The 19,521-nt window shown below is 41.8% G+C and overlaps 1 protein-coding gene across 1 annotated transcript in view; it reads right to left on the bottom strand.

Annotated features, from left to right (window-relative positions):
* afg2a (AAA ATPase AFG2A) overlaps positions 1-19,521 on the bottom strand; it is a 110,408-nt gene that overhangs the window by 69,819 nt on the left and 21,068 nt on the right. Inside the window, exons 11-15 of the mRNA XM_085469735.1 lie at positions 16,846-17,003; positions 7,486-7,695; positions 3,969-4,022; positions 3,587-3,666; positions 636-762 (exon numbers count right to left, since the gene is read on the bottom strand). Coding sequence (XP_085325861.1) covers positions 636-762; positions 3,587-3,666; positions 3,969-4,022; positions 7,486-7,695; positions 16,846-17,003 — 629 coding nt within the window. The remainder of the gene's footprint in view (positions 1-635; positions 763-3,586; positions 3,667-3,968; positions 4,023-7,485; positions 7,696-16,845; positions 17,004-19,521) is intronic.

Below are 19,521 nucleotides of genomic sequence, written 5' to 3'. Positions count from 1 at the left end.
TAAAAACAGAGGGAGGCTAAGGGAGAAAAGACGGGAGTATGATCTTCAAATTGTCAAGGAGAGGAAGTAGAAATGACAATGAGACAAATGTTTGACCTTTACTGAGTTTTAAATGAAGCAAATTAAACGTAAAGGTAAAGTGGTTGTAGATGTTTAGCGGCTTGGCTTGAGCTCCCAATCACTAATGCTCCCAATCCCCGGAGGCTAAAATGAAACGAAGAATTTATTATATTTGATGACCTCATCATATTACAGCCTAATTTCTAATCAGATATGTGAATTGGTTTGGGTCAGAAAGAGGACAAAAAAAATGCTTTGGCAGCAGTTATTCCACTAAAGTAAACTAAAAGGGTAGAAGCATGAAGGTAGATTGAGTTACTTAGAACAATTTATTATGGATGCAACTGAAACCATATAAAGTGCACCACGACGTACTAATGGCATCAGCATCCGAAGAGCAAGTCACAGAAGACGGAGCGGGGCAAGCGGCCTTTAACCTTATCAATCACGTACAACAAAGTAAGGGAGGGAGAGGAGTAGACAAGGGAGACAAACTAAACATCTCCTCAAGCTTATCAATCATGGACCAAAGAGGAGGATGGAGAGATGAAGACAGAGAGCCGGCGTCTGTTTACCTTATCGATCATGTCAGGCCGGTTGGTGGCAGCCAGAACGGTGACGTCTCTGAGCTGCTCGATGCCGTCCATCTCTGTCAGGAGCTGAGCCAGGACCCGGTCCCCCACACCACTGGAACCAGAGGAGCTGAAGGCATGGAGAAGCACAGAAGATAGATGAGCGAAAGAAGATGGAAAAGAGAGAAGAAAGCGATGTGTGGCTGGATGATTAAATGGATAACGGAGACAGGAAAGGACGTATATAAATTACCTCGAATCGGGTGAAAAACTTAATTATTGAATTACTGAGTGTTAAGTGAAGTACAGCTAAATGATGGATGGGAAGGGAGGAAGAACACCATGACCTGTAAAGGTATGAACGTGGAAAGGAGGAAATGCACAGAAAAGAAATACTCGGAGCAATGAGAGTAAAGGATAAGGGATAATGAAGTTACATGCGTGATGGATGAATGGGAAGATAAATGATCCAGATATGTAGAAGAATTCATCCTTTTTCTCTCAGGAGTGCGGTACAACACATGCTGAAAAACTTTATCATCCATCACAATATTTACAATTCTACATAATCAGGAAAATTTGCCAGTTCTTGAGTACTTGAAGGGAACATTTGACATTCGGCAAGCAGACACTTTCATTAGCACAATACTTCTTTCAAAAAAACTGGCAGCAAAAGCGAGCTCTCTTGCCAATGACGTATTAAACTGAACTCAAAACAAGGCAGCAGAAAACAGGCAATCCCTCTATAATAAAGCAGCTCTTCTATGGTTGTTAAATACGTCTCTTTGTTTGGACTTGTGAATATCTTGCCTCACCTGAAGTCAATGTGATGAAGAAGCGAAAGCCGATCTATGCAAATATTTCATGTAATTCAAAGGTAAACCAAAGTATTGAGATGCTCTACTGAAAATGAGTCAGAGAAGGGTAAAAGAAGGAAAGACAGGCTGTTCCCTTTCACCTAAATGGAGCAAAATTTAAAGATTGAGCAGCTTCCAAATGTTAAAGGGGTCAGTGAATGAGTAAGGTCAGCCATCTGAGGCTACCTGAACATCCAGGAACAGTTTTTACCAAACAAAACTTTATACATTGCAGTGACGGACCACTTCGTCCATTGCAACAGTGGGACAGAAGAACTGCATAATAGCAAATCGACAGCTGTATCGTAAAAAACAAAAAAAGCTCATCGTTGCATTAGTCACTGCATAACAAGGTGGTTATTTTCCATAACACAGTGCAGACAGCTATCCCTCCAAGCTCAAACACACACACACAGTCTCTGTTGACAGGGCCAGCGGAAGTGCCAGACGTCATTAGCACAGACAAGGCTGCAGAGGAACACAAAAGAGCTCTGTCACTGAGATATGAAGGGAGACAGAAAAGGGGGTGGGGGGAAGGGGGAGAGACAAAGTTTGGGCGAGGGGAGATGCCAAGGAAGCTGCAATGAATTGGGATGGCAGCTTGAAGAGAAAAGTAGCAAAGGCGCAAGATGAGAAAAGTTATCATGGGAAAATAAACAGAAAAAAGTCATGAGGAGGAGAAAAAGAGAAACTGAACAAAAAACAAGCTGAGGATGGGACGATAAAAACAAAACAGAGAAAAAAAAAGGAAAACAGAAATAAAAAGGAAAGCATTAAAAGGTGCTATTATGTGGAAAAAAACTTATCAGAAGTAAAACCAATCACTCTCTGCTTCTCAAATTTGGCCTCTGTTTCCGTCTTTCTTCAATTTTCTTCATTTCATTTCACCAGTTTAGACTCGTGGCAGGTAGGCTGACAGATTTACAGGTGTTTGTCCTGCCTCGAAAAGAAAAACGCAATCTCTCACACACGCACGGGCTCACAATCCGGCAGAGACTGTCTGGTTGTGTCAACAGTTTTAAATTCTTGCCGGCATGCGCGAGGCACTTCATTGATTAAACATGGCAGGAAGTGAACACCAATAAATAACCTTTACAGATCAGCGCTAAGTGCATTTTTAAAACAGTGAGTGGGCTCAAGGCACACATCCAGGCAAACGTCGATCGTTGCCACCTCACAGTTGGTTCTCGTTGAGATCAATCACAAAATTGGACATGGAGATAATGAGAAAGCCAGGCTCAATCATATCATAAGAGCCAAAATGCTCGTCAGTCCCGCTGGCAAATGGATGAATCAAAGTTGCAATAGTATATCCTGTATGCTGATTGCAGCGCAAGAGCCAAGACTGCATTATAAGTCACAAGCTCTAAAGCTCAGCCTAGTGAAAGGCCTAGCTTATCAAGTCTAAGACTAAGGTCAAGGGAATATAAGATGTTAAAAATTCAACATCTCATGAGCGGAAGCCCGTTAACAAAAGTACAGTTATCAAAATATGTTTTGTCTTAGAAGCAGAATGTGATGCTTTGACAAAGGGCCCACTCACAAAGGTTACAAAGACTGCCCATTGGCCTTTCTCTGCTCCTTCCTACAACTTAGTTTCATCGGTTGGTTTAACCAGGAAGCTTGCTGCATATTTGGCCTTCCCCATCTGCTGTGGAAGGGCACAATGAAGTGTTTGTGCGCCTCCGGCCTGTGTCCTCTGTCCGCCCCCCCTCCCTCCCCCTCGTCCTCTTTCCTTTAAGCCACAGATGTTCCCAGTGCCATCCCACTAAAGCTCCTCCAGACAAGACTGTGTTCTGTGTTCACCGGGAGTGAAAAGCCGCAGAAGTTTGAGGAGACACGACGAGAACTGAGTGGCTGGCTTGGATAGTGCAGTCATGCAGACTTCCTGGGATGTTTGCACTAACCCTCATATGAATTAACTGTGAGATCTGCGGGGGGTCAAAGATTAAGGCTGGTGAACTAAAGCCGACCACAGTGATGATTGTGCATCATCATGACTGGACAAGGAATGAACAGAGCAGAGGAGGAAAGGGGGGGGGGGGGGGGGGGGGGGGGATTATTATGTACGAAGACTATGAAAAGAACATACTGTACCTTCCTCTTTCACTTGCGAGAGCATCAATCTCGTCAAAGAAGACGATGGAGGGAGCGACGGCCCTCGCCTTCCGAAACACCTGCGAGCAGCGTCAGCAACAATAGAAAAGAGGAAAACAGGACAAATGTTTAACCGGACTTGTGAATCACTCCCAACCAGAAGTGCGCACAAACATACAGAGGAAATACAACACTCATTAATGCCATGAATTACATCTCAGGTCATCCTTTCATTGCGTAAACAACCAAAAATATCCAGAGCATGGACGGAGGAAATAAAGAGGCCAGGAAATCAACTCAGTTTGCATAACTTTCTGCTTACACAACTTATATATATACGTATATGTAAATGATAAAAAACAAGGATGTTAAATGCACATACCTCTCTCACAGCTCGTTCAGACTCCCCAACATATTTACTCAGTAATTCTGGGCCCTGAAAGAAAAGTTTAAAGCGATTTAAAGTTATTCAAGCTAGTCTAAAACGTGACATATTTACAACCTGAAATGCTAAATTATATTAACTAATACTCAAAACACTTTGATGTGGATTTTATTCTGTCCAGAAAGAATTCATTTGCCTTAATTACTAGCACCTTTATGACTAATCATTCCTTTTTTATCCTGAAGCTTCATCTGGAGGCAGTCCTGTTAGCATAGCTGTTTAAACTGTGACCACACAGCAGCTGCTTCTTTGTCACATCTTTTGCAGGCTACAAAGAGCCCGGTGAAAAACAAACAATGATAATACAGCGTAAGAATGTTACAGATTACAGCAGTGCGTGCACGTGTGTGTGAGTGCGTACCTCCACAGTACTCTTTCGATATTTACTGGACACTGTGTACTGCTTTATGCAACACCTGTGGTTCACTTGGCAAATAAACAGTACTGTTTGCTGCTGCGGCCTCCCTTGTTACTGTTAGTACAATAGTGCTACCAGTACCTACTATGAACGCCACGATAACTGTAGCTGGCATCACAACCTACCAAATTAAATCTCGGGCTCATTCTCACAGATAAAATTTAAGGTTTGTAACCAAAACCAAACACTGCATTGGCTCAGCCAGATCAAAACTGTGTGCAGGACAGCAGCCAAATTTGTCAAGGTTTTTACCCAGCCTTGCTGACAGTGATAAATGAGCATTTTATTTCCATTTAGTTGCAGTTTCTTCCAACTGGAAGACACTAATTCCTCCAGATACCACTGCTACTAAGACCACATCCACACTCTGCCGGTTATGTTTGAGAGGATACTTTTTTCCCCTCTTCATTTTTGGCCTCCTGTCAGCCTAAAACCAGAGATGTTTGAAAATGGTTTCTTGAGTTTTCCCTCACAGCTTGGACAGTTACATCTGGGTTTTTACAAGAAGCATGGAATATACTTAAGATATGTTTAAATGCTCTGCAGCAGCAAATCAACTAATACTGTACTAGGAAAGCATCTCACTGACGCGTTCAATGTCAGTATGCTATTGAAGAGCATCGATCAGAGAGACGTTTGGCATAACAAACAACCTGCTTGTTTAAATAGATAATTACTGGAAAGCATACGCTTGTTATTTCCTGACAAAATAGGAGGCGATTAAGCCATTTCCGGCATTTCATTGTGGATGAGGGAATTGTGGACGCAAAAAAATGTACTCACTTCATTTAATTCTACTTAAACTGCTATTATGACAAATTTTACTCAAATTACTACAAAATAAACCTCCAGTTCTCTCTCTTCTTCTTAACTTCCTAGTCCTTTTCTCCCTCATATCTCCCTTGCTCAGAGCAGATAAACATCCACTCAAACCTCAGAAGAACTTCCTCCACTGCAATCCACCCTTTCAACGCCTCTGGGCTCACCGAGGAGACGACACTTAACTCCCAGCCCCTTTGTCTCCTGCAGTAAGTGAGGAGGTTGACTCATTAATCCCTGGTTCCTCACTCTCTGTTGTAGAGCCAAAGGGTGGACATGGTGAGTTTAAAACCATTGACAATGTAGAGATATGAGCAGTCTCCGTATGTGTGTGTTAGTGTGCACGTATGCATCTGTGGATTTGAGTGTATTTGAGTGGCTGCAGCGAGAGGAAACTAAAATTGACAAGATGATAATAGGGCTTTTCACACAGAGGAAACAGACTGAGCCTTAAAGTATCCACATTTAAATCTGGATAAAGTATCTATGTCAAAGCAACCGCTACTCTGGAAAAACCTGATAGTGTTATTTCAGATGGTGAGAGTGGCTTTCAGCAGGAGGGACAGGATGTTTTTACCCTTCTCACTGATTCTTTTTGTGACGACTTGAAACTTGCAGCACAAGATTATAATAAAACTCTTTAAAAAAAAAAAAAAAGCAGTAACTTTGTATCAAATGCTAGAAATAGTCACCAGGACTAATGTGCGTGCACAGACATTAAACAACTCGTATTCCTCTGGATTATATTTGCTCCATTAAAATGCTATTGCACATTGAACCTGATTATTGTAATTAGGAAACAGCACGTTTTGTAATTTTCAGGGGGATATTTGTTTTTAGAGTAAGTGTAACAACATTTTTGGTTTCTACAGTGCTACCCTTTGTTTTTCACCAACTGCCATAAACGTTGTATCCTCGACCCCAACATCATGCCAAAAGGAGCACTGCCTTCCGTCGATCCCAGAGGTTTGCGACAGGATTTGATTCAGGTAAAGACGTTGCAGTTCACATCTAGATTTGCTCCTGGCTTAATGGTGCCACTTGAGAGCTTCTGTCTTGGCTTCTTGTCTTCATGGCAACATTCTTTAAAAATATTCACTGATAACAATTCAGCAAGCTGATCAATCAATCTCTGTCAACCGTGCTTGGAGGGCAGCGAGGCTAACGTGGCAGAGAAGATGGAGTGATGAATGAAAGAGGATAAACACGGGGTCAAAGGGCAAGCAAGGAAGCTCTGTGCAGAGGAAGCTGGCCCGCCAATCTGCCTTCAGGTCATTAGGGAAACATCACCACTGCTACTTCAACACAAATGATATCTCAGTGTTCATTTAACTCTTACATCTCACTGACAGACTAGAGATAAATGTCAGTTAAGTGGAGTTCCCATCTGCGTTTGTGGTTTCCTTTTAATGCAATTATCTGACAAATCATATGGCCCCGTGTGTGTTTAATGGTACTAAGAGCCCATTTTACTAGTTTGTGCTCATTGTTTTGGTGATTGAAATTTTAGTATTTGCTTCTTGCATGTCACTTATTAGCTGGTATCTGTGTCTATGCAACGCACCAGTACAGTCTTTGGATGAAGGAGTGATCTACACATTAGCTAATAACTTAGCACTAACCTTCTTGTCTAAATAGGGCAACATCTACCTCCAAAAAACAAATATGATACGACTGATTGATTTCATTGTAGTAATTTCTTTTTTTTGTATACAATCTATGCTAAAAACGTGGAGTTGTGAAGCAGGTAACTTGGTGCAAACATCTTTAAATTTCAGTGAAGATGTGAAACACAACTGTTCAACACATGCACGTTAAAGGGAGGTAATTTCACTAAGTTCTTCCAGTTGGTTTCTGAGGGAATGACAATGCAACGTACATAAACACTGCTGTTACTGAGGTTCCGCTAAAAAGGCTTGGACTGGGAGTTGAGATTGACTCAACAAATCACCCATCATCTAACTAATGGCTGAGTCATATGCAGTGTTTTGGCAGAGCACTCAACCAAGAATATGATATGAACAGGCACATCTGTAAAACATTATTTGTTCATATTTATGTATGAAAGTTTGGAAAAAACAGCAAGCTTTGGCCCAGTGCCTTTTTTGATTTCAACTCATCATCCATTGCATAACAGAAAAGCAAAATTCTCTATTAAATCTCATCTAAAGAAAGATAGCAAAGGATTATTCTTAAGATTTCATGGAGGAAACTCACTTTAATAGCCAGAAAGTTGAGCCCACTTTCATTAGCCAGAGCCTTGGCAATCATGGTCTTCGAGCAGCCCGGAGGCCCATAGAGAAGAACGCCTTTAGGTGGCTGGATCCCCATGCGGGTGAAGGCCTCTGGGTGCTTCAGGGGCCACTCCACTGCCTGCTTCAGTTTTAGCTTCACTTCTTCCATCCCACCCACATCTGACCAGCGGACCTGGAACGAGGGAATGAAGTAATACAATGTTTTTTGTTTTTTGGGGGGGAGGGGGTAAATAGTTACAAATGTAGTTTAATAATGCAGCTCTCTAACAAGTTACCGAAACCAAGGCATGTTCTCTTTATCCCAAATGACTTTCAAAATAAAATACCTCACACACTAATAACAAACCTTTTGTTATAAATGTTCAAGGAATGAAAAATAAATTCCATCCATCCATCCATCCATTCGCTTCCACTTATCCTTTTCAGGGTCGCGGGGGGCACTGGAGCCTATCCCAGCTGTTATAGGGCGAGAGGCGGGGTACAGGGATAGGTTAATTGATTAATCCAAATTGCCACATAGGTGTGAATGCGGGAGTGAATGTGAGCGTGAATGGTTGTGTTAGCCCTGCGACAGACTGGCGACCTGTCCAGGGTGTACCCCGCCTCTCGCCCTACGACAGCTGGGATAGGCTGAAAAATAAATTCTTTAGTATAGGTAATACAACAAATATTTAGTGTTTCATCTTTAGACTGTTTTAAGCTGTCAGCTGTTATCATGTTGTGAAAGTACTCTTCTATCCCCTTGCATTTACGTCTCAATGATGGAATTGACAATGAGTCAAAATGACGATCTTTCAAGTTGAATTTTATTTTGGGAAAGAGGACCAAGTTGCAGGGAGGAGAAAAATTTGGTGAGTAAGGTACAGTAAGAGAAGATTCTATTGATGTGGCCAAAAAAACAACAACTTGTGTTTTCAATTTGTTGTACATGACAGCATGATGGCTTGCTTCTGTTCTGCTGAGTGTCCTCCCTCAGATACCCAGGATTGGGTAATGTGTTAGGAACAAAAAGATGTCATTTCGTGGACATACAAACATGTGTTTGTCTGCATGGCTCCTGGAAAGGCTAAAGTCCAACTTGGTGGCATCAGTTAGGCTGAAGCATAATGCCCCAGAGGTTTTCCATTGGCAAGCATGGTGGCAATTCTTTCATTCTCCAGGAACTGCCTGCATACTTTCACCACATGAGGTCAGGCATTGCCATGCACCAGTGCACCAGGAGGAACCCAGGACCCAGTGTACTAGTGTATCTGAAAATGGGCCCAAGGATTTCATGCGTTGTCTAGACTGTACAGCTCCGTGCGTTCCTCCATGGATATGCCTTCCCAGACCATCACTGACCCACCACCAAACTGGTCATGCTGATCAAGGCTACAGGCGGTATAATGTTCTCCACAGCCTCTCCAGACCCTTTTACGCCTGTCACATGTGCTCAAGGTGAAGGTGATCTGTGAAAAGCACGGGGCACTAGCGGTACACGCACCTATTCTGGTATTTTATGGCAAATGCCATTTGCCACGATGCCAGGCTGTGAGCACAGCACCCTCTTGAGGACGTCAGGCTCTCAGGCCATCCTCACAAAGTTTGTTCCTGTTTCTTTTGTCTGTCATATTCACACCAGTGGGATCCAGGTATCCCCTCATGCTACCTCATAATACCATTGACTATTATATTGACTATATTAAAAAAAAAAAAAAAAAAAAAAAGCTTTCAGAAAAGATGAGCAGGGAGAAAATATCAGTGGCCTCCAACTGTAAAACCATTCCTGTTGCGGAGACTGTCTCACTGTTGCCCCTCTAGTGCACCTGTTGCTAATTTCATTAACACCAAAGCAGCTGAAAGTGATTATAAACCCCCTTTGACACTGACCAGATCAACATCCAGAGGTTTAATTGACCTGATGCTAGACTCTGCATATAACACTTATCAGTGAACAGGCAATCGAAGAGAAGTTAAAGAAGAAAAAGAGGCAATCTTAGTATTAGCTGAAGCAGATTTAGAAGAGTCTGGAATCCAATCAAAATGTTGACTAAAACACCTCTGGTTCAATGCAATCAATCACCCAAACAATAACATGCAATCAAGCAAACTATATATGTATCTCACTGGCAGAGGACGAGAGTGCCCAAACTCTAATAAATGCTCACCATTAGTCCTTTATTCCAATATAAAGCTCAGACTCACATAATACACTCAAATACAAACACATCGCCAACAATAAGTGCAACAGACCAAATAAACTCTGATTGCACACTGATGTCACTGATGTTCTCATGTAACCCACAGGAAGACCTTTTTAACTTTCTGACCACACGAGTAAATCGCAAAGAATGTCAAGTTCTTCCAAACTGTTGACAGGGGTCGGGTGGAGAGGAGAGAAATATAAAAGCATATTTGGAAAGAGATGGAGGAACTGAGGGCTTGGATTGGGGAGACTCTGGACAGAGTGAACAACAACAGAGCGAGTCTGCCAACAGCTGTCTGTCTGACAGATGGAAGGAGGGAGGAAGGGAGGGAGAGGGTCCGGCAGTGAACAACCGGAGGAGATAAAGCAGATAAGGAGACAGCCTCATCCAAAAGCCTCTAAAGCCTTCCTGTCTCTTTCTTCGTTACCAATTCTTTCTTCCTTATGTTTCACCTCTTATGCTTCTTTCGGTCTGCATCTCCTCTCATTCTTTTTTTTCCCCCATCTCCTTTTAGATCCACTTTCCCCCACTCATTCCTTCCTGTTTTACTTCTGTCTTTATCTATCGCACTGCTTTTCTGTCCTCCCACATTTGGATTTGTCTTATTACATTCACATGAACGAAAGAGAGAAACCTGTTTTTTTAGGAAGTCAAACAATGTGTCCATATGCAATGTAGTACAGCTGGATACTGTAAAATCTACACACAGTAGTTCAGAAATAGCTCCTCTGCTTCTAAGCTTATTTTGTGTACTGGTGACATAAGATGCTGTCACCAGCAGGGGCACCTTCAGATTGTTTTTCATAAGGGTGGCCATATGAGGATCACTAAAAATATTGGGGTGGCACACGCTGTGCCACCAACCTTCTGTCTGTGTGTGTAAAAAAAAAAAAAACAAGTTAACCCTTTAAGACCTACCATAGAACCAAGTCCGCCAGAGCTTATATTATATTTTTACATGCTGTAGTGCCATTTCTGGGAGCATTTCAAGTTGCTATACATCAATACAACTGTTATAGCCCATATTTTAATAATATGTATGCATTAAGTCCATAGTAACCACATTAATTGCAAAACAGTGCAATAAACTACAAAAAAAATGAAAATCGTTTTTGGTTTTTTTGCATATATTTCTACCTGGAGAAATTTAGGAGGTTTATCCCTCAAAACTTAAAATACAAAAAAGTTGCAAAAAATAGTTTACAACAACAGGGAATTTATTTTGAGTGTCTTCATAGTTTTATTTTTAAGATACACCAATTTCTATATACTGCAGGAAAAACGAAAAACAATCCTATGATGCAAATTTGCAAAGAAAACAGCATGTGCATCAAAATAAACTATTTCCAGCAGTGCAATTCGAGTTCTAAGCATCCCAGCAACTATTCAGAAAAGCATAAAGTCAAACATGACTTTATGCTTTATATACGTTTTTGTTCCTGCAAGCGCCTTTTATGCAATTTTTGCAAAGCTTTATGTGGAAGGAAACTGTGACCTAGGACAAGCTGATGGCATAAGATATAAGTACAACTCCTCCAGTTTCATATGCAAAAAAAAATAATTGCGCTAGCTTACGCAGTTCCGGTTCTACAGGGATTTAAAAATAGTTACGCAAAACAGAGCGTGCCCGCTCCGACCGGTTTTAAAGGGTTAATGTTTCAACTCATTGTAGGATGCCTTCTTCTCTTGTGCTCATGTTTATTAAAAATATTACCAACATAGGACAGTCTTGCCAGGAGGGGCCAGTGCCCCCCCGGCCCCTCCTTGGTGGCACCTCTGGCCCTACCAAACTTGTTTCTACATGTATTTTTCATTTGTACCTTTAGACTGACTGTTAAAATAAACAGACAGGCTCTAGTTAAACAGTTTTCAGTTCAAGTGCCACAGGTCTGAATTTCACAAATAATCTAAATGCAGAAAACACTCTGAATACTGAAAACTTTTAATTCTTTGAACTCAACAATGCGATGTGACATGTGAGAGTAAAATTCAACTGAAAGCCAGTGCAAAGTGCATTCAAAATGTTCCTTGATCCTGCACATAGAAATAAAAAGCCATAAAAGATTTAAACATGATCAAGCTCCTCCTCAAAGTTATTTTCTTCTGCATCTCTGGAGAGCTTCCATCACTACTAAACCACAAATTTGGGCAGGACCAGGGCAACTGTTGCTCATCACCAGCACTACTTGCCAGATTTAGTTCCCCAGAACTTCATCCACTTTCCCAAAATGAAATTCAAATTGAAGGGTCGAGGTTTGATACAGCGAAGGAGATCCAGTGCGTACTGCAGAGGCACAAATGTGAGTGGTTAGGATGGGGCTTACAGGGAGCAATCTTAAAGTAACAGCTGTGCTGGAAGTGCCGCGGTGCCACGCACGGAAACAAATTCCAACCAGATATGGCTTTTTATTCACATTAGGAGGCAGAAAACTCTATCCTCTCACCCCGTGATGTAGATATTGTTCGTCTCCACAACAAAACAAGGTTCCACTGAACTCTTCATTACTAAACACCAGTCATTCAAGCACCACCTGTTGAGCACCAGTCAAATTTTCTAAAAAAGAAGGTAACCTTGTTACTGTCAACAAGTGCAAAAGCTATTTACATCTACCTTCCTACCTTCTCTTCCCAGAGCTTTCTATTTTTTATATCTCTCCACTCATTCCTTTTTCCTCACTTGACCTTCTCACTATCACCCTCTCTCACTCTGCCTTAAATACATGCTCAAATCTCTTTCCCTTCCCCTCTTTTTTTCCTTTTTACTTCCTATTCTCTCCTCACAAGCTTGTCCCCCCTCACCCTCCCTACTGCCCTCCATCCAAAGGTAACACATCCCAGGCCACCGGCGCCGTCTCCGGGGAACAGAGCACCTAATGGAAACCTGGCGTCTGGCCACATACTGTAAATACCGAACAATTTATGGACAGCGCTAAGCGAGCGAGAGAGAGAGGGTAACGGATGGTTGGAGGGGAGGGAGGCGAGGAAAGGAAAAAGAGAGAAAACAGTGCTGCAGAGATGAGAAGATAAGCCGAAAGTAGGTAAGCAAAGCAAAATGCCCATTTGAAGCCCCAGAGAGTAATGAAATGAAATAAAAAGTGAGATAAGGTCATCTGTAAAACACGGGAGATTGAGGGAACAGGTGAGCATGATTAGAAAAAAAATGGAGGGAGACAAAAAAAAAGGAGGTTTTTGTGACATACATTACACAACATTTATAAAAGAAATAATTAGAAGGCAAAAAATGATAACTGAGCAGCTTTGTGCTGATACCGATGATATTTAAAGCGAATGACGTGAATTCTCCAACTACGTGCCTCGGCTTTTACTTTTTGCCAAGTTTTGCAGTGTTTATGCAGTCATTCAAACTGAAATAGTATCATTACTTTGTGATGTTTTGCAACTCCGAGAAATTATATTAGACAATAAGGGAACAATAAATCAGCTGGATATTACTTTTGGTGAAAAAAGGCAAAAAATTGCAGGGATGGTCCAAACATTTTTCCTGGCCTCATTGGCTGCATTTATTATTTACATGTATGAGTGCAGCATCGGGTCACAAGAGAAGAATGTTTTCTAGAACTTTGCAGTTTTCCTGGAAGTTTAGGTCCCTGAGAGTTTTCGATGATTACGCTGATGACACAGGTAGACACATATTAAAATTGGCTGGAGGTACAATGATTGAACATTTCCTTTTCAACTGCAAACAACGAACAGCTGCTAGGGTCAAATGCAGAGAAAAAGCATGTAAGCCTCCAAATTAGCAGCCACATCCACAGGCGTTTAATTACAAATCAATTATTCCCATGTTTCTATCAAAGAAGCAGATGTGCAACACAACTTTATGCACTCATCTTCCCCCCGTTTTTTGTTTTTTTTAAGTTGCCTCTGCAGACTCAATGGAGTCATTGTAAGAAATAACAATAAAAAGTCACATTAAGTGTAAGCTGCCTTTTGTCACGAATGAAGTGTTTGTGGAATTAGAAGGCAATGTTTTGACTCACACCTCGCTCTGCTGTGTTTCTCCCCCTTCTTCCCTCTCTTCCTTTTTGTACGAGACCCAGTTATTATCTTTTACTGTTGTTTTCTGAACTTTACAAGGGGCCTTCTCAAGCTCGGGTCCTTTGATGGGGCTGTGAGGAGGGGTGTGGGGGACTTCACAGACAAAAAAAAGTCAAGAGAGACAAGGAGTATGTTTAAAAGGAAGAATAATAGGCTTGTTATACAGCTGCCAAATAAAAATATTAAAGCCAGGCTATAAAGTGGAAGATGTTCATTAAAAAAAAAACTGGGTAAACTGAGATAGTTTGAAGAATTTCTCATCACAGAGCAAACAAAGGATTAAATCAAACTTCTGATGTATTTAATCATAAATAAATGGTAAATTGAGAGGCATATTCTGTAAAATCTCTAGATCTGTGATCTGAGAAGGTTTCGGAGGAACTCGAGGCATGTACTTATCCGGCACCACTGGAAGTTTCTTATATAAAATGGATTAGAAACAAATGTTTGCACTCATGTGGATATAATCAAGTCCGGGGCTCTGCGGCTGCCCTTTCAGCTGAGCTGTGCAAGGAGAGGAGAAAAAAAAATCCAAACTCAAACTCACTCCTCTCTTGTTTCCAGGAACCGGCCACAAGGACTGAATGTCTCTGGGCGAGCTCAGTGCAGAGTGCTGCAGAGAAAAGGGGAGGCGGGTGGAGGTGAAGGGATAGGAAGGACGTTTCTTCTTCTTTTCGCTTTCTCTTTTTTTGGTTGCTGGCAGGAACCGTTAGCGACCCGATCTGCTTTCAATTACCGGTGGAGGATGATGTTAGCCCTCTTCCTGTCCGTTATGTCTTGCACATGCAAACTCCAAAACATCCTGGAGTCTCACCACTGTCCTCTCATCTCTCCTTCCCCTCTGTCCCTCCCCTCCTTTGCTCCATTTTTCTCCCTTCATCCACTAAGAACAAGTGATTCATCTTCATTGTAGCGGAGGGTAAAATGGCCACGGGGTCATTTCCACTCTTCCTCAGCCTGACCCTCATCTGCTGGTAATTCAGTGGTCAGAGAGTAGTTAAGGGATTGTTTCATGTGCATTTAAAAGGGACAATAAAATACACAGGAAGACCGCTGCTGCTGCTGCTCTCTTTGAGCTTTTCTCGCGATTCTGTTTAGTTTAGAGATTTTCATTCTCCTTTCGATGAAACAAAGATCGAATGAAACAAACCAGACTACTTCCTCTCATCATCTCATCCAGACTGTGTCATTATGAATGATGCCATAAATAAGTCAAGTATGTGAAGAGAAGGTCTCTTAATTTTTCCCAGACTACTCTTTGACATCCAGTTCCAGTTGAAAATGAACAAACAAAAGTCTTCATGCGTTTCTATGTCCACATGTGAGTACAAGCCCAGCCTCAGAGCTCTGTCCCTTTAGATTTAACCTGGCACTAACTGACACTTTCATAATAACAATCTGTTAAATGTCATGAAGTTGACATAGTGAGAATTTCAAAGGCATTGCTCATGACTTGAACGGAAGCGTGGCCCAACCGGAGGTTTAAGCTGATCGATCCCCAGAAACTCTTAAGATATGAAATTAATAAGTTTATATTCAGGAGCAATACATTAAAAACAAATTACTGACCACCTTTCAGAGCATTTCAAATCCTGCTATGTGGTACAGATCACCCTAGAAGTTTGTGCTCCGGTTTTTGTGAGTGAAATTCTTGTGTTAGGGTAGTTATTTGATTAGCACTAATTAGCAAGTATAGTGTCTATACGTCTATGGTTCAGCTGGCTGACTAAGCTTGCTAGCCTTAACTGATAACTGATAACAGCACTCCAGTCTCTCTTCTCATAAGGCGAGAAAGACCTAGAGTGCAGCTGCTCAAATGTTGAGGTTTTGAAATGCAGAGTTGGAAATCAATGTGTGACGTCACCACGATTACGTCTGTTATACAGTTTGTGGACAAGGAATAATCACGTCAGTGAGAGTGGTGATCATAGTGGAACATTTAGCAACTCAAGAACCAGATTTCTTTATGGCGTCAGCAGAGATATCTGTTTAATTTAGTTTTTACGGTGCCTGTGCTTCCTGTCTGTTGCATAGCAGACGTTGCACTCTCTGACGTTAGCTCGCTTTTTTTCCTTATTTCCTTCTTTTGGCTCTATAACTGGAAGAAAAACACTCAGAAGCTGTCACTATAACTGCAGCTTAACTTTCACTCCCATTAACAGTTGTTAGCCTATTTCCAAAGGTTAGGAACCATTTCAGGAACTAATGAACCCAGGAGTTAAATTTAGTCACTATGACATCATTTGATGTTCCTACTCTAACAATTTTACATCATGGACCTACGAGAATGATTAAGGGTGTTTTGACACCTGTAGGTCGTTTACTCCTGTCTGAATCAGTTGATGAGTTTGTAAACTTGTAGCTTTTCCTCATGATTTGGTTTCTTTCTGCACAGAAAAAAATCCAAAAGAACTCTGAGCAAACCAAAACGCGTCACTACAAACCATGTGAGCAGGTTCAGTCGGCTCATTGGCCAGATGTGTCTGGAGCGGAAGCAACAAAAGTAAATACAGGAAGAAAGTGCTGTGTTCTAGACTATTGGAGATCACAGAGGTTTTATATTCACAGCTAGTTGCTAGCCTGTACAGATTTTTGCACATCTATAGTACCTTTCCACATTCAGGATACAAAGCAAACGTGGCTACAGGAAGTTTTTTAGCTTAAACTTGTAATATATACCTGGTAGTTGGGTCGGACCGAGACTCTTTTGGAAGAGTTGATTACTGTGTTCACACCTGCACAAACGAACCAGCCCAAGGGAGAAAATGAACCAGATTTCAACTGAAATGGACTAAACCCTGCATGTGCGAAAACACCCTACCTTTGGAGTTTATGCCAAATGGCCAAATAAAAATTCCTGCTAGAACAGGAGCTTAGCTTTATAGTGCAATCTGGAAGCATCAGCTTCTACTAACTCCAAGATCAATATGAGGGTCATTTCTTATAGATGAGTGAATTTTTAAAAAGATATGTTTTTCACCTTTAAGAAGACAGACAGATGAGTCTAAATGAGCTTAAGTCATGAGAGAATGAATGGAAAAAACAAACAAACAGACTAGTTGTGTCAGTTAATGTACCTTGGGGACATCAATAGCAACCTCCCTCATGGCACTGGGCTTCACTACAGACATGGCCCACTGGAGGTCCTGCAGAGTGACTGTCACTGTCCCCATTAGCTGCTGGTCAGACGGTGGTTGATGGGAACCTCCCAGTGCTCGCCTCAGTGCGTGCAAACCTGCACAGAGAAGGTTTACATCAGCTACTGTAAATCTGTCACCGAATCAGAAGTGGAAAACAACTTCATGCTGAATAAAGAAAAAAAAAAAACAAAAGAACTGACTTGACACAGGTTTGACCTGAAGGGAAGCCTTTTTGTTTGACGTATAACAACTTTAAAAACAAAACGAAAAAAGAAGCTTTCCCTGAAAACATTCAGGCTGACATATTATAGAAAAGATGGATCATTTCAAATTCAAAAAGAGTTCTGGATCCACTGCCTAAAAAAGAAATGCTTGTGCCATTTTTCTTCAGTTTCATTCCAAACCCATATGCACCAAGTCCGTTTTTTTAACTCAAAACGTTCAGGCTTGTACTTGCTGTGATGATACACACCTAGTGAATGCAAATCTTAAAATGAACGCTAATTCCCCTTTTGACGGTGAAAATAATTGGGCCTGCAGAGAAAAGTAAGCAGGCAGAAGGGAAGGAGAGTGTAATTGAAGAGCTTAAGGTTTGAATGCCTTTAGTCTGCAACTGAATAAAAAGAAGATAAGAAAACAAACACTGATGTGTCAGTATCAAAAAATGAGCCTTTGTTTCGCTCTGCAAAAACAGTCAATGCAGAGTGATCTCACGAGGAAAACAGTCTGGGCCGAGTTAGCTTTTAAAAATTGTGAGGTGATGACTGACATAGAGCACATACTTCTGAAGAAAAGGTTAGAAAAAATTATTTATTTACTGGAAAGGTCATTAAACATGCCTGCTAACCATAGAAAGCCACTCTGTCTTCTATTGTTGGATGCCGAGCAGCTGCGGTCAAGTGCCTTATTTAGAGGAGGCTAAGCAGCACTTGTAAAGGGAACTTAGTTTTCTTTTTCCTGCTTTTCCACAATCAGTTAACAACCACAGTTGTTATCTGTGTCACGGGGGAAATGAAGATTGATTAAGGATCTTGTTCTGAAGCACGTTCTCAACAAAGGATGTTCTTACACTTTTTGTTTAAACAGAATCTGTTGTTTACTTCAAAGGAGCCTGATGTACTGTACAGGTGAAATTAGAACTGTGCAAACATCGGCAGTGTTACTGCATGAATCGGATCAGTGCACAAGGATTCCAATTGGTCATGTACAGTTTTAAAAACCTTCCAATTTACTTAAAGTGTAAAAGATTTGCAAGTAGGTCTAGGGTCAATGCTGCTTGCCATCACTGCTAAAAATGTAAGGAGAAATGCAAAGAGTAAAGCAATGACAGCATGCGAAACGCCATGTGTGGATCAGCTTGCATCCAGCTGTGGAGATTTAACCCCTACAGGTGGGAGGACAGGTCTTCTCTGAGTTAATTACATGCTAAATGTGGCCAATGATTAGTAGTTACAAAACCAGCCCACAACCACGTTTCCAACCCCAGTGTTGGGTAACAGTATATTAAACACACAACCGTTCTCAATGCACATGTGCACATATCACACAAACACACTCTTGGCTTCCTCTTCTGAGCAACAGGGTTGGGGTGGAGGGGGTCTGGATAGGAGACGGAGTGGAGAGGGCTGTAGGGGAACGGACGTGGTCCAGGGCTTGGGGCCAGAGAGCAGACGAGAGGGGATTTACGATCAGACAAGAGTGCATCCTGTTTATATTTTCCAGGACCCGTCTGACTAGGCAAGGGACAGACAGACAGACAGACAGCGAGGGAGCGAGGGGAAGTAGAAGAAGAAGGAGAAATTCAATTATTGGAAACGCATTTGTCTTCGGCCGAGCTCAATGTGTTCCCCAGTCCCGGCTCCCTGGTGTATGATGCATTTTTCACGCCCCTTCAATCTTTATCCCCAAACACCCACCCTACTTCTTACTCTCAATCCCCAGAGCTCTAAACATCCCATCATTCCACCTGGCTGCTGCTTCAGCTCTTCATCTGCGATAATGCTTCGTCCCGGCGCTGCTTAGACTGCAGAAAAACATCTGGTTTGAGTGGAACAGACGAGGCAAGACAGGATAGGATGTGGAAGGAAGCTGGGGCGAGGAGGGAGATGAGGAGCACCAGCCACAACACCATATGCACTAACCCCAAACCAAAGCTGCCTGCCCTGCAAAGGCAGTGGGGCCTCAGCCTCTATAAATGCTGAGAAGGTGATGGAAGAGGGCCAAAAACAGGATTAACTGCTGGGTTCAGATCTTCTTTGAGCTTAGAATGACCACGGAGATAGAATGATTTTGGACTTATAACTCTATAAAAAGTTGATTATTTGTATTTTACACAGATCAGAATAAATAAACCTATATATAATGGGTAAATATAATAAGCCGCTTCTTCAGTGCATCTCTCATTCTGAAGATGAACTCCAACTCCACCAACTTGGACTGCTGCTGCTGATCACAGTCTTTGCTCTGCTCTGCAGCCTTGTGGCACATTAACCAGCTCCCTGGTTGGGGTGGCTCTCAAGCTCAGAGTTAATCTGTGAAGTTGGAACATGTACAGCTCCAGGATGAGAGACTCAATCAGGAAGAAGCCAACTGTCAACAAGGACCACCACAATA

Source organism: Copadichromis virginalis, linkage group LG2 (assembly GCF_057382275.1).
Source record: "Copadichromis virginalis isolate Kocher_CV1m ecotype Utaka linkage group LG2, C_Virginalis_male_GT1.1, whole genome shotgun sequence".
Taxonomy (NCBI): domain Eukaryota; kingdom Metazoa; phylum Chordata; class Actinopteri; order Cichliformes; family Cichlidae; genus Copadichromis; species Copadichromis virginalis.
The sequence above is the reverse complement of the archived record's forward strand: the minus strand, read 5'-3'. Positions and strand labels throughout refer to the sequence as shown.